Below are 20325 nucleotides of genomic sequence, written 5' to 3' on the forward strand. Positions count from 1 at the left end.
CATGTGCAAACAACTGTTGGTCTAAAAAAAGCACGTTTTAAGACGCTGGTAACATTAGCCGCTGTGCTAGCTGCCTGGCCGTGTTTTCTTTAGCGTCTGTTATTCTTCTGGTTCTGTTTCTTCTACTAAAACTAAACAGTTTGTCCGTTCAGGATGCAAATGCTGCTTCTGTTGCTCTTATCCGCCTGATAATATTTCTCAGTAGATATGACGTTAATCCATCCACGGCTCCACACATGCGGCGCACACAAGATATCAGTCGGTCTTAGCATTTGTGCGTGCGATAAGAGACCAATTGCAGCACAGTGTTTTGCATGCTCTGTTCAGTGCAGGTTATATAAAGCTTTTTTTATGAGTCTCTTGCCTTTCCCTTTGCTCTGCTCTTAACGAAACACAACTGATATTGTTCTTAACTGTATGGCCTTTCGCTATCTCTTTAAACAGAACCAGAGTGCTTTTATGCCTGGAAACACATATATACACACACACACACGTATACACACAGTAGTGTGCTGTGTTGTATAATAAGATAAATCTGCCTTTTGAAAGGAGCCACCTGCGTCATGGAGAATATGAGGTGTTTGTCAGGACCGTGAAGTGTGTTAGAGAGAAAGTGGAAAAGAAAAAGATGGGAAGAGTGTGACAGGAGACGTTAAAGGTGCTGCATATGTAAAGTATGCTATGGTTTTTGCAGTGAAGACATGTAATTTTAGTATTATAAGAGTTTGATGGATGGATTTTGTTTTAAATATAAAACACTGCTGTTTAGATTATTATTGGTTTGTAAATTATTGGTCAGATTCTTCTAAATTAAGAAACTTTTTGGACGTTTGCACAGAAAATTGGGTGAAACCATTACTCAAATTGCATAGCGCTTAAAATGATTTATAATTGAAAGTGATTAGATTTGATTCATCGTATCAAACCTTTTCCAGCTTGCGCCTGTCGGAATGTGAGGTTTTGAACTTTTGCTGCCGGGTTTTCAGTCTTTTACTCGTGCGGATTAATCTGCGGTGAAAGTAAACATTAGCCTCAACCCTGCAATAACTGCTTCAGCCAGACTTAATTGTGGCCGCTGTTAATGGAGCTTGTCAACAGTGATGAATCACACAACCAGCTGCCTTGAACAGACCCTGAGCTGTAAGACTCTCGTCTAAACTCCCCGAACAGGTGGTCGAGTGGCTTCCAAAACCCTTCTTTCCCCTGCTAGGAATTTATCAAAAAAAAAAAAAAGGAGACGCTGACCACCTGTAGACTCATATTACAGGGGCAAGGGTCACCAGGTGGGAGGTCATAACCTTGTAAATCATTTTAACAGTACACGAGCACAAGTTCATCATGCTTTTGTTTCCCTTTTCTTCTTGGTGTCTTTATTTTGCCCACTGATTATGTTTAATTGCATGCATCTGCAGAAAATGCCGTGATAACTTTGTACCAAAACCTCTCACCAAAGTAACCAACCCACATGCAACATAAATCAAAATCAACACAACGACGTGTAATCATTTATGTTTGTTTGTTGGAAAGCGAGCTGCCTTGTCTGCCATCGCCATCTCCGTGTTTACGCGATCGGTAATGAAGCGAGCGTTCGGGTCGGCCCGCGCTCTTGTCGCATACCACCCTCCAGCTAGACGCTCATCTGGGAGCAGTTTATGCCGGCTGTGATCTCCGGGCGGCCATTATCACCAAAACCACAGCGCGCTTTGAGGTGGTCTGACGCTCCCCTTTTGATGTGGAGAGGAGAAAGTGAGCGGTTGAATGAAGATTAATGGCGAGCAAGGCCTTCAGAAAGTGTGCGGTGACATGATGAGGACGACCTTCTGTGGACGGTTTTTGAGGATTTGCACATACCTGAGTTTCAGCCAGTTTACGTGTGAGAGATCTCGTTGTGGCTAGAGTTTGGAAGCTTTTTTGGAAATTCTCAAGATTAATGTGTGATCGTGACGTTTGAGCAGCTAAAGTTTATTCCCATTATTGATATAATCTAGTGTTGTATTACACTACTACTAGCACTCTGGTTGCTGTGATACAATGGGCTCACGATGTGGATGTCCAAAAAAGCTGGACAACCCAAGTCCTGATCTGATCTTAAAATGTTCTGGTCATCCAACGCCATGAACTCTGTAACCTTCTCTGTAATATTTTTCTTCTTGACCCTGTCTCCACAAAACCTTTCTCTTCTTTTAACCCTCGTGCTACCCTCTTGCATGATCGCTATCTGTCTGTCCATTCGCTTGGGGTCCCAGAGATCCCAAAGGTAGCACGAGGGTTAAACGTTCAGTGTTTGTTGTTGTTGTTTCAGATGTGTTAAGTCACGTGATTTTGGTTCTTCTTCAGTGTTTTGGCAGCTTTGACGCCAACCAACTAACCGCCCTTAAAACTGAAGTAGAAGACGTTATGAAGCCACAGGGACATGGTTTTGGTTTATGGCAGACCTAACATAAATAACCATAAAAGACGGGGCTTGGCAGAAGCCCGATACCGAGCCGATCATTTTATAAATGCCTGGCCCGGCCCCGCTGCTGATCGGGACATCTCTAGTAAAGATATTTCACTTTTGGCACTGATTGGCAGCGGCTTCTTGTTTCTAGAGCCACTAGTCTGTCCAAGAGTATTTTAGTGCAACAGAGACATAACCACATTTGCGGTAATGGGAATGTAGCATGCCAAATACTGCTGACTGTGGGAGTATACACTTGATATGTGATACATCTAGGATGGGCTGATTGGATTTTGTCACCTTCACAAAGACTAGACTGTATTCAGAAGGTCACGGTATTTTCAGTGTTTGAGCAACCTTCAGAGGCTCTATACGACTTTCCTGTAGGAGGAGTGTCATACAGCGGGAGGGTGATTTCCTAATAGAGTTGTCAGATATGACTGATGGTGACTGGCTCCTCGGTCTGTTGCTTCATATGCGAGTCACTGAAGCCTCTGTCTTGCTTCCATTATCGTTCATTACTGCCGCTGTGTTTGCTTTTGCTTTCTTTGGTCGCGTTTGTTTAAATTATGTTTGGTCGTGTTGTGGCGTCCAAAGAATTCAACCATCTCGTTAAATGCTGTGACTTAACGAGGCCGCTTCTGACGTGAAAGTTGACGATGTAGCTGCAGTTTTGCAACAAGCATTAATCTTATGAAGTTGTGTGTATGTAATGTCCGTTTTAAGACTCCAGGCATGGGGCTTAAAAATATTTCTGATTTACTTTTTGCAGCTTTTGGTTATGTTTGGTCATATTGTCAGAGAGCTGAAGTGTTGCTAAAGCACTCGTCGTCATCTGTTTAAAAATGAAACTGTGAAACAAACAAATGTGATTGGTTGGTGCATTGATGAAAGGTTGATTTGTGTATTGCACTTTCTCCTGTTGAGAGCAGTAATACAGCCAGTGGCTAAAAACTTTCCAGAACCTCAAAAGAACATTACAAAGTGGTTGCATACTTCCTAAAATTAAAACTATAGCTGAACTGATGAATATTGTATTACGCTGAATTTAGTCTTCATGTTTGGTTGGTGGTTGAAGCCTGGGAGTCGTTGTGTGTGCAAGTTGTTTTTGGAAAGAGAACTCGACAGAGCTGATGCTAATGGAGATGCTAATGGATAGCATGGCAGCGCTACTTCCCACATGGTGGTCAACGGAGCTTGCTTTAATAATCATATAATTTAGTCTTAGTCTTATTTGATTATTCATAGCTCATGTGAAAGAGAAGCCTTGAATTACAATAATGTAGTGTCATATATATGCAGCACTACTAGTTGTTGTGGTACAATGGACTCAATGAGGACGTCAAAGGAAGGTGTGTCTGGATGAGGACTGATAATGGAAACAAAGGGAAACAATACCTGTGAGATGTGCTCCTTTGAGTGTTTGCAATGAGTGTAATGTCACTCCATAGTCAGACCAACCCTTCAGCTCAGCTACTGTTGGAAAATCCCTTTAAAAAGTTCAAATAACCCCCCACACACGCATACAAAAAACAACAACGCATCAAACTAGCCAAAACACAGATTGAAAGATATGAGCCATGTCCTAATGTTCAAAACCGCACCACAACACGACAGACGCTGGAGTTTTTTTTTTAGTTTAAAGATGTGTTTGTGCGCGAGAGAAGTTCAGGGTTGCTCTATTTTAAGCGTCCCGTGAAACTAATGACACACAGGGTGATGGGGTCATTTGACACGCAAGTCTGTGAGTCTACACACCGTCATTATGTCTAAACCTGTTATCGAGTGATGAGTGGGGCGTGTGGAATGCCATTTGCTGCTCTGATAGATCAATTACACGGGTTTACATTTAATCTTGAGGATCATGGAATAGTACTCGTCGACACTAAGCGGAAACTTACCGGAATGAAAGATGACACCGACACACAAAAGTGACGAAATAAGTTCCTCAAATTACCACTTGAGGCTGGTTGCAAAAGAAAAATAAAAGAAGGAAAGAAAACAACAAAACTATTCTTATTTTACATTTTTGCAAAATTTTACTTAAAAATAAACGCAAAATGAGCATCATAAACAAAACTGTGAAGAGATATCTCTTCTTTACAAAACTGTGCATACATACAACTAATTTTTCACCACTCAAGCGGAAACCTCAAGGACTAAAAGACAAAACTGCAGTTCCTCACATGGCCACTTGAGGCTCCAAAAGCAAGTCCACGGATGGTAAAATGTCCCAACTTCACAGCACAACTACACATAAGTTTGGTCTCTAGAGCCCATTCACCCCTTTCAAGACAACTGTACGGGTGTGAGTTTCTATAAAACTCACCTATTTAAATTATATCAAGGCTTAAAATTATGCAATATCAAAGGGCAGAGATTCTTTGTGTGACAGGTGGGCGTCCTCACAAGTTGATAGCTGCTGTTTGCCTAGGCGTCACTCAAGCTCCACTTATTTACCCATTTTTTAATCAGCTGGGAGTTAGGTGGAGTCTTATGATGGCTCTTATTTGTCGTCAAATTTAAATCTCCCCCACGCGTGGGCTAGATCTCGTTGCGTGGTCTTGCAAAACCAGGATCGCGGTTGTCTAACGAAAATCAAATCAAGATCGATTGATGCAATGATTTAATTAGCTGTACATTAATTACTGTTTGGGATTTTGGTTGAACAAATTTAATGGCCAAACTTAAAACAATGACGTTTTACCATTAGTTACTTGTCCATTGTGTAAAGTCTTAGAGGAAGTCTGGGTTATGGTTGGCTCGCACATTCTCAAACACACCTCTTTCACCGTCTTCCTCCTGGGTCTGAACCATAAAGTTTCATAATATCAGCCCACACATGATTACTCACCATCCACACACACACACACACACTCACATCTCTGTTGCTCAATTCTTCTTGTGTTAACAAATGTGAGCTCTGCGCAAAGCTATTTAGCAATCATTTAACTTCAGGACTTACTGATAATAAAATACATGAACGGATATATGTTTATGTGTGTGTGTGTGCGTGTGAAGTCGGATCAAGCAGTGTCTTTCCACGGCGTGTAGCTGTTCTCATTGAAAGCCATTTTTCAGGCTAATGAGAACATTTCTCAGCAGGACGTTTGAAGTTTATACGGTGGCTAAATGTTGTATTTATCTCCAAAGCAACCGAGTTAATGGCATGACGAGAGCTTGAAAGGAGGACGGCTACAGACACTTTGGGTTTATTAAACATAAAGAAAAGGTCTGTCCGTCTTCTTGTGCCTTGCCTCACTTAGTCCTCCCTCTCCTCCCTACATTTTCTCTTCCTCTTTCTTCTTCTCCTTCTTTGCCCTCCCTCTCTTTGTTGGTGTTGCTAATGGAGCGACATCCATCTCTGGGTGGCCTCTCCAAACAGACTTATTGTGGTCTCCTCACAGGAACCATAACTGGGTGTCCTTGTTGTACTTTCCCAACCACACTGGAGAAAAAACAGTACAATATACGGTTTAGTTCACATCACTGTGTTGAAGGCAAGCCTCTTGTCTCCATGTAGTCCAGCTAGTTTAGACTGCAGGTTTCACTTCTTGGTTTACAAAGACAATAGGCATTGTTTTCTCCTTTTCTTTCTTCTCCTCTGGCGAAGCTTTAAACCGTTTGTTTTTAGGTCACAGACTACCACAGTTTTTGTTTCTGAACTTTCTGACTCAAAAAGCCGGTCAGGTATTAATAAATACTGGTTAGACATTTAAAGACAGTAGCAAATACAGTAGCTAGCTATGCATAACAACAATATTTTCTCACATTTATATACTGATTTGGGGCTGCAAAGTTTTAATAACTCTTGCAAAAAAAAAATACAGCCATGCACTGTGTATCTGAGCGTCCATTAGCTCAGGAATGTCCACTTAAGAAGAAGAAGAGTATGAGCGATTGTGTTTAGCGGAGGAAGGTCTGGTACTTTGGAAAGGTGTGAGCACTGTTGCAGGTCCTCTACGTGGTATCGTACATGTGTATGTGATCCCATTAGAGCAGGAATGCTGGGAGGAAAGGTGTGGCCGATGTCGACTTCCCCCCATGGGCTGAACAGGAAGTTACACAGAGTGTGAGGCTGTGTGGGCCATGAGGGTAAAATAGTGGATATGAAAAGGTTTAGAAAAAAATCCAGATCCAGATTTTATTGTAGGTGCATTTTCAGAATTTGTCTGTATGAAAAATGAACTCGCTTTTAAAGGCAGTTTGTGCAAACATTTTGGAAACATCATTTTAGTTTTACTTTATTTTGCTTGTCCGTTACATAATAGTACTAAATATTGTTAAGGATGCAGGAATATTCACATGTGGCACTTGTTTAGTGATTCAAATGACTGCTAATTTAAAATAACCTTTAGTGTCCTGCAGAGCAAAGCAAATAATGTGTAAAATGTGACATTGGTCTCTGTGCAAGCAGAGTTAAATCACTATGTTTAGTCTGCCTGTAGCACCCATAACACAAAAACACACAGTCCAGTGGTTTAGGGTGTGTTTGTCGCAGCGTATTTATCTGCACACGCTTACACAGTGACGTCTTCTATTTAAAGACAGGGGGATGCACAAGAGCGTGACTGTGCCAAACAAAGACAGGAATGCTGCAGGTGTGTGCACACGATAAACTTAAAATCGTCAAGGTTATTTTTGAAACAGCAGCCAGAGAACAGGAGGAAAGACGCTGAAACCTGATATGATTATCCTCCTGTGCTGGTTTCATTATACGCTCTTCTACTTCTGGTCTCGTCACTCTTTATACCTTCTTTCTCTTCTGCTTTTTCCAGTGTTTCCTGGTATCTCGATTGCAATAGAGTTCTGCTTTTCTTTTTAGTCTTCCTGCAAGTGCAGTGTGAAGACATTACATTACTGATCCGATATAGAGTTTTATACAGTGAATAGAGGTATATGAAGCCATTACTCGACTATATACAGATGATGTCGCTCTTATATTGCTTTTTTAAAATGCAACAAAATAGGAAATGGCCAGACCTGCAAGTATTAACAGTTTCAGACATATGTACTTAATAATACATAATGCAAACTGCACTTTCTGCATGTGCATGGTGAATTTGGTGCTAGGAACTAAAGTCTTCTATTTAGCCTTTGCAGTAAAATTGTAGTTATTGTATTGGTTCTATCTGATAATGTGCTTTGACGGTGACACAAAGCCTTTATTCGACTATATGCAGATGATGTCGCTCTCTGACGTGCGGCGTTTCCTTCTTTAAAAAACAGCAAATGTGACCCTGTTTCATAGTTTAAACATTTAATTAACTGTCAATCATCAGTCACTCCCATTGGTCATTGCCACAAAGTTCAACTGGTTTCCCACAGTTTTTGCAACGTCGACAACGTAAAGACGTGTGAACAGATCATTTTCTGTTTCTAGCTTTTCTAGCATTTCTGTAGAAAGCCGGACATGAATGAGATACATGATGCTAGTCAAGAACTTCCCTTGAATCTCACTGATATCACTTCCTCCTGGTTATTTATTCTTTCTATAAGAACCAAAGTCAGTGAGTGTGTGGTCAAGCAGTAAGTTGAACTCTAAAGTTAAGAAGCCTTTGCATTTTCTGTTCTCCTCTGTCCGTTCAGTCCAGTGTTGTTCTTGTGGGAGGATTCGCTGCGCTCTTAAATAGGACCATGACCTCATTGTGTTGTAGCTCTGTTTGTTTAGATTTGGTTGCTCTCACCCTCCCAGCTCCCTTTTAACCCCCTCAGTCCTGGATATGACACAGCTCAGAGTGGACACAGCACTAAACATCACTGGTGATTTAATAACGGCTTTATTCTCATCCTCAAGTTTTAAAATACAATTTGCAGTCTATAAGAAAAGCTAAGAATACTATTCAGGGTGGTGTAAGAAGAACTGATGTAGGTCACCATGTTTAGCCTCTGACTTCCCTCAGCATACACGATTAAACAAACAAACACGGTCACGTGTAGATGGATTCCCCCCCCCCCCCCCCGAGGGAGTGTCTCTTTTCATGAATCCCTATTTTTGCCACATCTTCCCTTTTCTTTTGCGCTTTCTTTTTATTTTCTCCTTCCTCTCCTCTTGAAGTGGACTGTACGTTGACAGATAATCTCCTTACCTGTCACTTCCTGGTAATAAGCTTTGACTCATCGGACCTGGCAGCTGCTTAAAGTCGAGATTGATCGTAGAAAAACAAAACAAACCTCGGGTCAAACTCGTGAAACTGAAGTTTTATGTACAAATAAATTAAAGAATCTGTAAACTTTATATTCGCGCTGTCATGACTTTGTTTCTGTTAGTGTCCAGATCTGTCGAGGGCTAATATCCTTGTATGTCCAACTTTAATCCTGATGAGTCAGTGTCTCTCTCTGTTATACTTATCAACACAAGCAGGTCACCATTGCTGCGGGTGACAAGGTGACGAGGAGTGACGTAAGGCTGGGAAAACCCATTTACAGTCACGCTAAATGCGATTTTATTTTATTGAAGTCAATATAAAATGAATCAACAACTGTTTTTATTGTCCTATGAGATGGTAAACTAAATATTATGACATTTGAAGGCTGACTTGTGGTTTAGGCTGTTAGAATCGCAAAATATTTGTGGTTTTTAGTCCAAATCATCAACAATGTCAAGGTGTTTAGTCGCCAACATGTCAAAAATATTCACAACTTCCTTGGTCACCATCACTGAGGAGTAGAGGAGTGACATATGGTTGGGAAAGTCAGACTGAATAGGATTATGTTCAAAATTATTTAATTAATGAATGCAGTAAGTCAACGTAGAGTTAATATGCAACTATTCTGACAATCTAATAATCAAAAAATGTTAAAGGAGTGTTAATTTTTATTATACTCAATTTAAAAATGGTAAGGAGACTATTTGGGGAGTTTGAGACTATTGGTCAAACATTAACTTGTGCTTTAGGGTGTTACGATTGCAAGAAAATGTGTTTTTTAGTCAAAATAATAAAAAATGTCAAAGTTTGTAGTCACCGACATGTCAAAAAAATAAAATAAAAATGACATTCAAAAGTTCCCAGTGTCCAAAATGATCTCATTAAAAATATATATTTAGCCTAGAGGGATAACAAAACCGGGAAAAGCGGCAAATCTAAAAATATAATATTTGCATGTTTTGTCCAGTAGCAAATTCTCACATTTGTGAACCCAGACACTGACTCACTTGAACTGTAAATTAAACAATAAATAGATCATATTCATCATTTTAAGTAGCGAGAGCACACGGCTCACTAAGCTTATAATAAAAGACAACAATGCTGAAGTGAGAGTCTTCATGTTTCTCGCAATTGACCGAAGTCACACCGACGTTCCTGCTCTCTCTCCTCGCTCTCGTTGGAGTTTCAGTGGACGCGTTGCAACGCTAGAAACTCTCAGACCTGCAGCAGAATGTGTGTCTGCATTGCTTGCACATGCTGTATTGGCACCTTGTCTTTCACTGTTATCCATATAAGGGTTGGTGTGCCTTCAAAGCCTCCCTGGATTCTGCACTATGTGTGTGTGTGTGTGTGTGTGGTTTTTTAATAGATGCAGAGGGGAGCTTCACTATGCCCATGTAAGCACAGACTACACTGGGGAATTAAAGTCAGTCTTAAGAGTCTGCATTGGCGCTCACATACAGTACACATAAAGACAGTAGATATAAGACGTAAGGGATTGTTATTGTGATGTAAACATCTGGAATCTGTGTTTTTCGGAAGCTTAAAGAATATCTATAAAAGGCCATTATAATATTTTCAAAATTTTGTTTTATTAGTGAACTGTATAGATGAACAAACCCCAAGTGACGTCAACCGTAGGATTCCTTACGAGCAGTTCTGAAGCTCAGTGTGCCATCTCTGGATGTCGCCATCTTGGAATCCACCTAACCCAGCTCAGAAGGGTTAAATGGGAGTAACTTAAACTGAATGAGTCTTTTATTGACATATCAGCAGTTCGGTTAATCCAATTTAAGTTTCCCCTTTGTGCTAAAATTTCCCTCCAGTCAGTTGACTGTATTTTTACTACTGATTACGCAACAGGTTGCACAATCAGTTTCATGTGCTCTGAATTATAGTTTTATGTGTGTTTGCGCTTGTAAAACAATAACCAACTCAATGTGTAACTCAAAGATGTTCAAATGTTCAGTACACATGTGTCTGTCTGCCGTCTTTCATCTTGAACTTCCTTCTACTGTATCAGCTGACCTCAGTTGCGACCTTACCCGCCCTCTGGCTTATCCCACCTTCTACGCTTATTTATACGGAACCACAGAGTCGCCTGCTGACTGTGGCTCTCAGTGTTCAGTATACAGTAAAGCCTCACATCAGTTATTCACACCCTTCAGGTCCACGTGGCCTACAGTCAGTCAAATGTTTTCTCTCCTTGGAAACGTTTTAATTTTCTTTCTGCTTCTGAGCATTATATTGTTTTTAATATTAGAAGTCAGTCGATTAGCATGGGACCCAGGCTTATTAAAATTGTGTTTTCGTCATGTGCTGACCCTCCAGTACTGAAGGAGAGTGGCGGCAAGAAGCTTCGTTCTCTTGAATAACATTCATATACAAGACGGTTAACCAGTAGGGATGTCCTGATCCACACCAATCTATTAATACTGAGTATCAGCCGATCTGAGTCCCGATCCGATCTTTAAGAAACACTGTTTCCTCCCTTGGAGATTCGTGAAGGCTGATCGCATGTGCTCCAGTAAATATTTCTTTCAAAGTTAATGTAGTGTGGAGAGGGTACCTCGTACCTTGGCTCCAGAGAAACCCTCTTTGGAATATTTTTCTCCTTGACGCTGTCTCCAGGAAACTTTTCTCTTCTTTTAAATGCAGCGTTCAGTCTCTGTTGTTTGAGTGGGCTAAGGCAAAGGCTGCAAAGTCTCCGTTTGGTATTATTTTGTAGGTGTTGAATCAAGTTTGTAGTATTGAATTCGTCAGACATCCACATTGCACAATTTACAGTTTGCGGTAGCAGACATTTCTAGTAATCGAGTTTTGGTTCTTCTTCTTCAACTTTTGTCAGCTTTGAGTCCGGTCAATTACCAGTAATACAGAAGAAGAAGAGGAAATGTCTTCTTCTTCTTGTGGCAGGTTTGACATAAGTCAACTGTCAGTATAACAGAAGAGGAAGAAGACGTTTTAATGTTACAGAGACGTGGTTTTGGTTTCAGATGAAAATCTGGTTTGGCTGAAGGCTGGTCTCAAAGAGATCCAGTCTTTTTAAAAAAATTCCTGGATTTGCTCAGATGCCGATCTTCCAATACCGATCGAGACATCCCTATTACCTAGGCAACCGGAGCCTTGAACGTCCACTGTCGACCAACTATCAGCTACAGAACAGTTTATATGAGGATGAGGATTAACACCAGATTTGTTCTTGCACTTGATAGAAAGGACAATAACATAAGATCACATATACATACACATTGTTAAGTATGTATGTCTAAAATTACAAATATCATTAGGTCTGGTTGTTTCCCATTTTGAATTTCCTTCTTTTACAGAAGGAAATTCTGTAGTTCAGAGAACAACATCATCTGCATAGAGTCGAATATTGGCTTTATGTCTTGATCATAGCACACAATGAGACACTTTCTGTTTAATATTATCTTAGGGTTACTTTAAACCCATCAGCAGCGACACTTTGAGTCATACACTACCTTGCCAAAACATTAGGTACGCTAGTCAAAACGACGTTCAGTTCGAAACAGCGTCAGAAAGGTGGCAGTTAAACTGTATGTTCATTCTGGAGGATGTAGTTTCTGTTATTTAGCCTTACCCGTTGACTAAACAGGAGTTCTCAAAATAATAGTACCACATGTCAGTTCAGTAGTATTACAAACCACTGCCTTGAAAATGAAAACACACATAATGAACTGGCCAGTAGAGTTTATTTTGAAATAAGTGGGTTTCACTCTTTCCAGCACATGTCTCCACCCCCCTTTTCATCATGTGAGTTGGTTCGGGCCTCATAATACTCAAACACCATAATACTCTTCTGTATTGTAGAGCACTGTGTAATGCTATATAAGACATACAAGTATGTGCAACAAGCTGCGTCAATCCCTGGCCTCAATGCCTTCACGTCATGTTGTGGTTTTTGCCCGAAAGGTAAAGAATCAGCAGCTTCCTACCTTCTGAAAAAAGATTTGATCATTTGTTTTGTTCTTTTTCTTGTTTTCCTACTTAAAGAGTTTTCTGTTTACATCTAAAAAGACTATTATAGTATTGATAATGCTTAAAGAACATATGGGTACAAATAAAGATATGATGGGTCGTTGTACATTTTCGCAACTATGCAAAATCAGAACATGACTAAACGCAACTACGACACACAGCTCCCTTCATTCTTAGACCATTGATCTGGATTAGGAACGTGTTCTGCTGCCGTTGCCTAACAGAGATGCCATTGTTTTAACGATCTGTGCTGACTTGTGACTTGTTTCCTCTCTCTCTTTGTAAGGATGTGGAGAAGGAGAGGGAGTTGCGGACGGAGTTCAGCAGGGAGGATATCAGGCTGAAGATCGAGCAGTACAACTTGCTGACCAAAGACCACCTGAAAATGACGCTGGTGAGACCAACACACAGGGATCAGTCTTTAAGTCGCATGTGTTTGGCCTCGGAGCTCGTTTCCTCCTTTTTTAAATATAGAAATAACTATCAAACAGTGCGCTCTTTATCTCCTCTAGATCGTGAAGATATTCTCTGTGTTGCAACCGCTATTTTATAATCAATTTGTCCGATCGACGCAAACTCATGCAGTGTCTTGCAGGCTTTAAAACTTCACATTCGAGGTGTGCTGATGTTTCAACATTAACTCCCAGCATTCCTCAGCAGTCGCATCAGTGTGATGTGATGTTATTCCTGCTATTGTTCTCCCCCACAGTGTTTTCCTTGGCAAGGTGAAAGGTGTCTGAAGTCATGTTCACTATAGCCCAGTGAAATTCATGGGAAATTAACAGGTGGCTCACAAGGTTTTATACAGCCAGATGGAAAAATTTAGATATCTGACGATCAATAGTACAAAATTAAAAAGGATTTTCTAATATATATATATATATATTAAAGCATTTTTTTTAGTTTTCCATCAAGGGAAAGTTAATTAAGTGCCAGGAAATATCAATAAATAAATTAAAATAAAGTTGTTCTGTATGGAGGAGAGACCCTGGCAAAATCTTAATTAATTAAATAAAATTTAACTTAAATTAATTTGTTTACCATTGCATTTATATATTTATTTATCAATCTGGTTATTTCTACACTTAAATATGTATAAATGTTTTACGCTTCTTTCACATTTTACATTTATCTGTTTGCATTTAGCTTCAATTTCCTCATTTAAAATAAAAAAACAGTGCAAAAGTTTTCATATTTACGGTCACAAACAGCCTCACATTTGAAAGGCTCAATGTTTTAGCATTTCCGGTGCAACATTAGAGACAACACATTGTCAGAATAGTTGCGGATTAGGCACGTCAGAGCCGATAGTTTCGCAATGTGAAGCTCGCAGGTGTGTCACTTTGCTGCGTTTCTATCGTTCCATCTAATTCCATTGGTCCTTTTTTTATCCCTTCATGTGTGACGGTGTGAGTTTCTCACCGGTCGCCCCGTCTAGTTTCAGTCTGGTGTCGTCGATCTTGTTTTTCTACCTATGACCTGCACACACAAGCACTCATAAACTGGAACGCACCCTCCTCCGGGCCACATATGGAGTAATGAGATTAAAATGCTCTCCTGCCGTCTGGACCCATCTGTCCTGCAGGACACGCTGGTCTTAATGGTTCAATTGGTCTCCTGTGGAAAGATCATGTAGCGTCAGCCTCATTGTTTGCATTTACATTTACAGTACGTTTTATTCGGGCAACGACAGTGTTCATTTAAGCACTTAGTTTAGCTTTACTCCTTTATTCTGCAAGTCTTAAGTTTGAGTCTGTCTTTCTCATATTTTTTTTGTTCTCAGGCTGTAGTTCTTTATTTAGGTTTTCATCAGATAAAAGATTGTTATAATTAAAAGTCCATCGCCTTTATTCACCCCAACAAACACAGAGAAAAGAACAATTAATAATCTGAATCATCAGCCGTATCTGTACATGCATTTTTTACAGATTAAACAACAGTTTCAAACCGAGTTTCAGTTCAGTTTGTGGTGCTTGGATGAACTGTTTTCGTCCTAGTTTGTCAGATAAAATAATTTGTCATAGTTTGGCGTCATAAAATAATAATAATAAAATTTATAACAAGTCATATAATCACAGTGTTGCTTTAATAACTGAATAAATATGAAAAATATTCATTAAATGAATCACAGACACGCTAAATCCATTAGTCGTCAGATTTTTTACGTCTGGATTTGTTTTGTTTTTGACTGGTGGTCGTTTAAAACAAGAAATCTCAACAATTTCTCACCATTATCTGTAAATTTACAAACTAATGAGGAGATTAATGGATTATAACTTAGTTGCAGTTACAGATTGATGTCACTATTTCAATGTGTGACAGCAACTGTTGCAAAATTTTACCTAAATGTAAAGATTTATTTTGCACGAACTGTGTTTATAAATTGCGATTTAAAGCTAAATCTCTTTCTCTCTCAGGGTCCCACTGGTGTGTACACTGGTTTCATCAAGGTCCAGATGGATTTGAGGAGGCCGGTGACGGTGAGGGGGTCTCAGAAACCAGCAGGAGAAACCGTGATGGGGGAGGCCTTCTATTTGCCCCGAGGAGTCACCAACACCCTCCACATCAGCTCCAATAACACCGTCAAGCAGGTGGTGTAACTCACAAGCTCATCAACACACTTCACAGCCTGTGGAATAACTCAATTAGGATGTGATGACAAACTGGTGGAAGTTGGGTTTAGACCATAGACTGTATATATGTGGACGGCGGAACAGATCCTCAAAAGTGAAGCCAAAGCAAGTAGAGCTCCCCCTGGTGACTGGCTGCAGTATAGGTCATAAGCTCCGCCCCCTAACTAAAACACTAAAATACACGTTAGGTAATGTTAAAGGATGGTTTCTGTTATTTTAGGTAGTTAGTATAACGTTGATTCATGTTCAGGTTTTGTTTTATTAATTAAAAATGTGAGTTGAGTCTGGAGGAAGTGTGGTCGAGTCATCGATATCGTGGCTCCACTCTCGGACCAGACTGATCAGACTCTGGCTCCAAACTCGCAAGATGGCGCCGCCCGTATCCCCGGGAAAATAGCGTCAGTTTGGCCAATGCAAGGAAGTGGCGACGCGTAGTGCATATTTATATACAGTCTATGCTTCAGACAGAACAGAGCAAATTTTTTTGCTTTCGTCCAGCTCTTCTCTGTCGTAGTAGCTGCCGTCACATGGACTAATCCCGTTGCACGATCTCGCAATAGTCATGAGGAACCCGTCTCAAAAGATGGCACCAAGACTTTTGATGAGAGGATGCATCTTTCAAATGAAGATCTGTTTGAATCGGAAGATAGTTTTTTCCTCCAACTGTGCTTTTCATTGTTCTCAAACAGCAGTAGATGGATAAAACAACTATTTGCACAATGGCCTAAGTGTTAAAACTGTGATTGGATCCCAAGTGGTGTAAACTTAAAGCTGGCCACTTGCAATCAGATCTCTCAGGATGCATATGTTAATCTATCTGAACTAAAATCATCATAAAATTAACGTGTCATATCTGGAAATTAGTTCCCGAATGGTATTCACCTTGAAACGTTTGGGTCTAGATTCAGATTTTAAACCATTTTAAATGCTTCAACAGTAAAATAACAACACAGCATTAGCTTGACTCTTTTGTTGCTCCTGTTTCAGGTGATCGTCGCCCTGCTGAACAAGTTCACCGTCGCAGACAACCCGGCTAAGTACGCCCTGTACAAGCGCTACCACCGGGAGGAGCAGGGTAAGACGACACTGAATAAGAGACGGCGACAGGAGAGGAGGCGGGGGTTTCGTTCCTCTCATGCCGAGCTCGGTATCGAATGCTTTGACACTGACATAGTTTTGATGCCGCAGGGCTCTCCCCGCTGCTAGCGGCTCGCCAGGGATACCCAGGAGTACACACACATGTATAAATACAGCCCGTACACGGGACGAATCAGCAGCTGTTGGGTGTTATCTTTCAGGCTGTTTAGCAAGAGACGGTTTATTGGTTTCATGAGTGAATTTAAACTATAAAACGCGACCAGACGTTTGAAGTGTGTGAGTCATTTCACCCCCAAAACCTTTATAGGGATTTGGGGTATATATATATATATTTTTTTTTTACCCCATCATCACTGAAGACTGCAGCTTATAAAGTGTCTAGACAGAAAGTATATGTCGACTTTTAAGACTTCTCATGAGCAGAATAAATGTAGACATGTCTGCAACCTTCAGCTTTAAGACGACAGACTCCAGTTGAGGTCGAGGAGGCGACGGGACGGCTGAAAGAAAAACCGTTAACGCAGAGTTTCACTTTTTCTCTCTGTAAAAGACATTCAGGGTGATATAAAGAAGGTTTCAATTGATTTTTATGCGTCTAAGTTAACAGTTTGAGCTCGGACTAGAGGAGTTTGGAGCTAATTTAAGCCTGAACTTACCCCTCCCAACAGATTTAGGAGTTAATCTGATCGGGATCTCGCTCTGAGGCGTGGTTCAGATTACCTTAGACGACTCTTCGGGGCCACGCCCCAGGCCAAATCAAACATGTCTGACATTTAGGGTTTAAAATGAGATAACTAAAGAGCCTACAAGGTCACGCAACAGCAGCTGGCGGTGTTGCCAGGCGACAGTAAACATTCTAGCTCTCACGGCTAACGTTAGCTAGCATGCCGTTGTTGACTGTTGACTAAAACAGTCGGTTAAAATCACATCTTTGACTTTTATGGAGTCCAAAATGTGCCGAAAAACTAAATGTACGCAATAAATTATATGAATAAAAGCAAAGCAGTAATAAAATGTGAATGTAAACTTTTATTAAAGTCTGTTTTCATAATGATAAAGTAGAACTATAAAACGTTAAATACATATACGCGTTTTGATATAAAATGAAATACAATGAAACGTTTGTTTGGCACACTCGGGACTCCATACATGCAGTCTTTCCTCAGCTTTTCTAATTTAATCAGCCTTTTAATGTTCAAATTTGATTAATCTGAGCAAAGGAAATATAATTATCTCCCTCAAATAGTCATATATCTGCTGGTCGTTAACGTTGAGCACTAACTGGACTCAGATGTGAATACTTTCCTGTTTTTTTCTAAACCGCCGGTGGTTAAACCCGTCCTTTCATCCTCGTCTGTTTATATGTACACACAGCGGCATGACTGTGGTCTGATTAAAGCGCACACACTTGTGAATTTAAATGTAAATTAAATTGAATGTGTGCGTGTGTGTGTTTCAGTGTATGTGTGTAAGCTGGCGGATGGCGAGCAGCCGTTGTTTCTCCGTCTGGTGGCCGGACCCGACACCGACACGCTCAGCTTCGTGCTGAGAGAACAACAGACCGGAGAAGTCATGGTAACGCCTCTCTACCTACACTTAATTAAGTTTCTTCCTTTCTTGTTTTCCTTCCTCCTCTTCCTCATTTACGTCCTCCCTCTTCCTCCATCTACTTTATCCACTTATGTTTTCACCTTCCTTCCTTCTCTCATTCATCTTTATCCTCCTGCTCTTCTTTCCAACTTATTCTTTCACACCGTCTTCATCCTTCTCTTCTGTCCTTCCCTCTTCCTCTTTTTTCCTACATGTTTTTTTTCACATTGTCTTCTTCCTTCTTTACCTCCTTTTATCCTCCTCTTCCTCCCCTCTTCTTTCCTACTTTTTGTTTCACACATCTTCATCCTTCTCTTCTGTCCTTCCCTCTTTCTCTCTATCTTTCTTCCTAAGTCTTCCTCCTCCTCCCATCTCTCCCTTCTCTTCTTCTTTTGTACTTTTATCTTCCTCCTCTCTATGTTTTCTCCTTCTTTCTCCTTCACATTCTTTCCACCTGTCTTCTTCTTCTTCCTCTTCCTACTATTCACCTTTCCTTCATACTTCTTCTTTCACATCGTCTTCATCCTTCTCTTTAATCCTTCTTCTTCTTTCTGACGTCTTCCTTCTTTACCTCCTCTTTTCATCCCTCTATCTATCAATCTATCTCCTTTAGCTTTCACCTGTCTTCCTCTTCCTACCTTTTCCCTCCTCTTCCTCCTTCCTTCTTGTCTTCCCTCTCTTCTTCTTTTGTTGACTCATCTTCCTCCTACTTTCACCTCTTTTTCCTCCGTTCCTTCACATGTTCTTCTTCATTCCCTCCTCCTACTGTTCACTCTTATTTTCCTATTTCTTCTTTCACATCATCTTCATCCTTCTCTTCTTTCCTTCTTGTTCTTTCTCTGTCTTCTTTCTTCTTTCCCTGATCTGTAGTTTTCACCTGTCTTCCTCTTCTCTTTTCCTACTTAACTCCATAACTCCTCCATAAAAACACGTATTTTGATCCAAAATTTAACAGTCTACTAAACTAAATGTTAAACTTTTCTTGCTACCCTCTTCTCCTCAGTGGGACGCCTTCTCCATCCCCGAGCTGCGTAACTTCCTGCGGATCCTCGACAAGGAGGAAGAGGAGCAGAGGGAGGCGGTGATCCGCCGCTACGACGCCTACCGGCAGAGACTGGAGGAGGCGCTGAGGGAGGTCAGGGCGGCGTCTTAGAGGATTTAACCTCCTACGAAACAGGACTGGGACGGAGGATGAAGTTGTTGTTGTTTTTTGTTTTTTTTTCATCTCCTTTGAGGATAAAACTGATTTTGATGAAGGGAGGGATGCAAACACACAGATCAAGAAGAAGAGGATCCAACTCCTGGAGGACGATACCGATGGAGGGATGTAGAAACTGAGAGACGGCAAAGCGAAGGACTAAAAAGGAAACTTGGACACCAAAGATTCAACTGTGCCATACTCATTCATCCCTCTCTTCTTCTTCTCCTCTCCCTTTCTTCGTCCTGCTGTCACATAATTTATGCAGAATCCTCTCTGAGTTTTTTTTTTTTTTTTTTTACCCTTTAAACTCGTGAAAAGACTCAATGTTTTATTTAATTTGTTTTAAAGGTCTGTACATATTTTTTCTTCCCCCTCTCCTCTTAATTTATATGGTTGAAGCGTTTTATTTTATTATTTTTTTGTTTTTTTTTGTTGTTTCTTTTTCAACAAAGTCTTATTTTGTTTTTATTCTACAGAGGGGCGGAGCAACAATATCTGGTGGTGGACACAGCATCTAACCCCAATTTATTTAAAAGTTTATCAGCGTTAAATCTCAAAGGCTGCAGCTGCGCGATAGTATGAGAATAATAATCCTTTAATCGTTGATGCATTTTGCCTAAATTAGCCTGAAAGCTGAGGAAAGACTGTGTGTATGGAGTCTCAAGTGTGCCAAATTAGAGTTTGTTTTATTTTGTGATAATACAATCAAAACGCATATATATATATTTTTTTTCTTTAATTTTTTATAGTTATACTAATATATTACTCTAATATTATGATTATATGAATAAAGAAATTCATAAAAAAGATTCTTCGCAAAAAAAAAACAAGAATCTATATAGTAATAATGTAGAATACAGAAATTAAAATTCAAAATAGGTCTTTATATTTACCCTTTTATTGTTGTTATTGTTCGAATTCATATACTTTAACGCATATATTTAGTCTTTTGGCACATTTTGGACTCCATACATGTTGGCGTGAAACTGAAAGATGTCGTGGAAGGTACACGGAAATAAAGGAAATGAGTAAAGAGACTTAGTCAGAGTCTCAAGTACAAGCTTGTGAGGGCAGGAAGGATTGAGGATGATGAAGAAGCCTTTAGTTTGTGGAGTTTTAGTGAAGCTTGAACTCGGAGGAGGCAGGATTTGATGTGACTGGTTTCTGGAAGTCGACCGAGGGGTTTCAGAGGAAGTAGAATAGAAACGTGTG

At 40.2% G+C, this 20325-nt stretch overlaps 1 protein-coding gene across 1 annotated transcript in view; it reads left to right on the forward strand.

The window, feature by feature from the left end:
• Positions 1-19408, forward strand: part of rassf3 (Ras association domain family member 3) — a 57623-nt gene extending 38215 nt beyond the window's left edge. Inside the window, exons 3-7 of the mRNA XM_084573140.1 lie at positions 12878-12985; positions 15009-15182; positions 16212-16299; positions 17782-17897; positions 18916-19408. Coding sequence (XP_084429266.1) covers positions 12878-12985; positions 15009-15182; positions 16212-16299; positions 17782-17897; positions 18916-19065 — 636 coding nt within the window. The 3' untranslated portion in view covers positions 19066-19408. The remainder of the gene's footprint in view (positions 1-12877; positions 12986-15008; positions 15183-16211; positions 16300-17781; positions 17898-18915) is intronic.
• Positions 19409-20325: the final 917 nt, after the last annotated feature.

The sequence above is a fragment of the Chelon labrosus genome (genome assembly GCF_963514085.1).
Source record: "Chelon labrosus genome assembly, chromosome: 23".
Classification (NCBI taxonomy): Eukaryota; Metazoa; Chordata; class Actinopteri; order Mugiliformes; family Mugilidae; genus Chelon; species Chelon labrosus.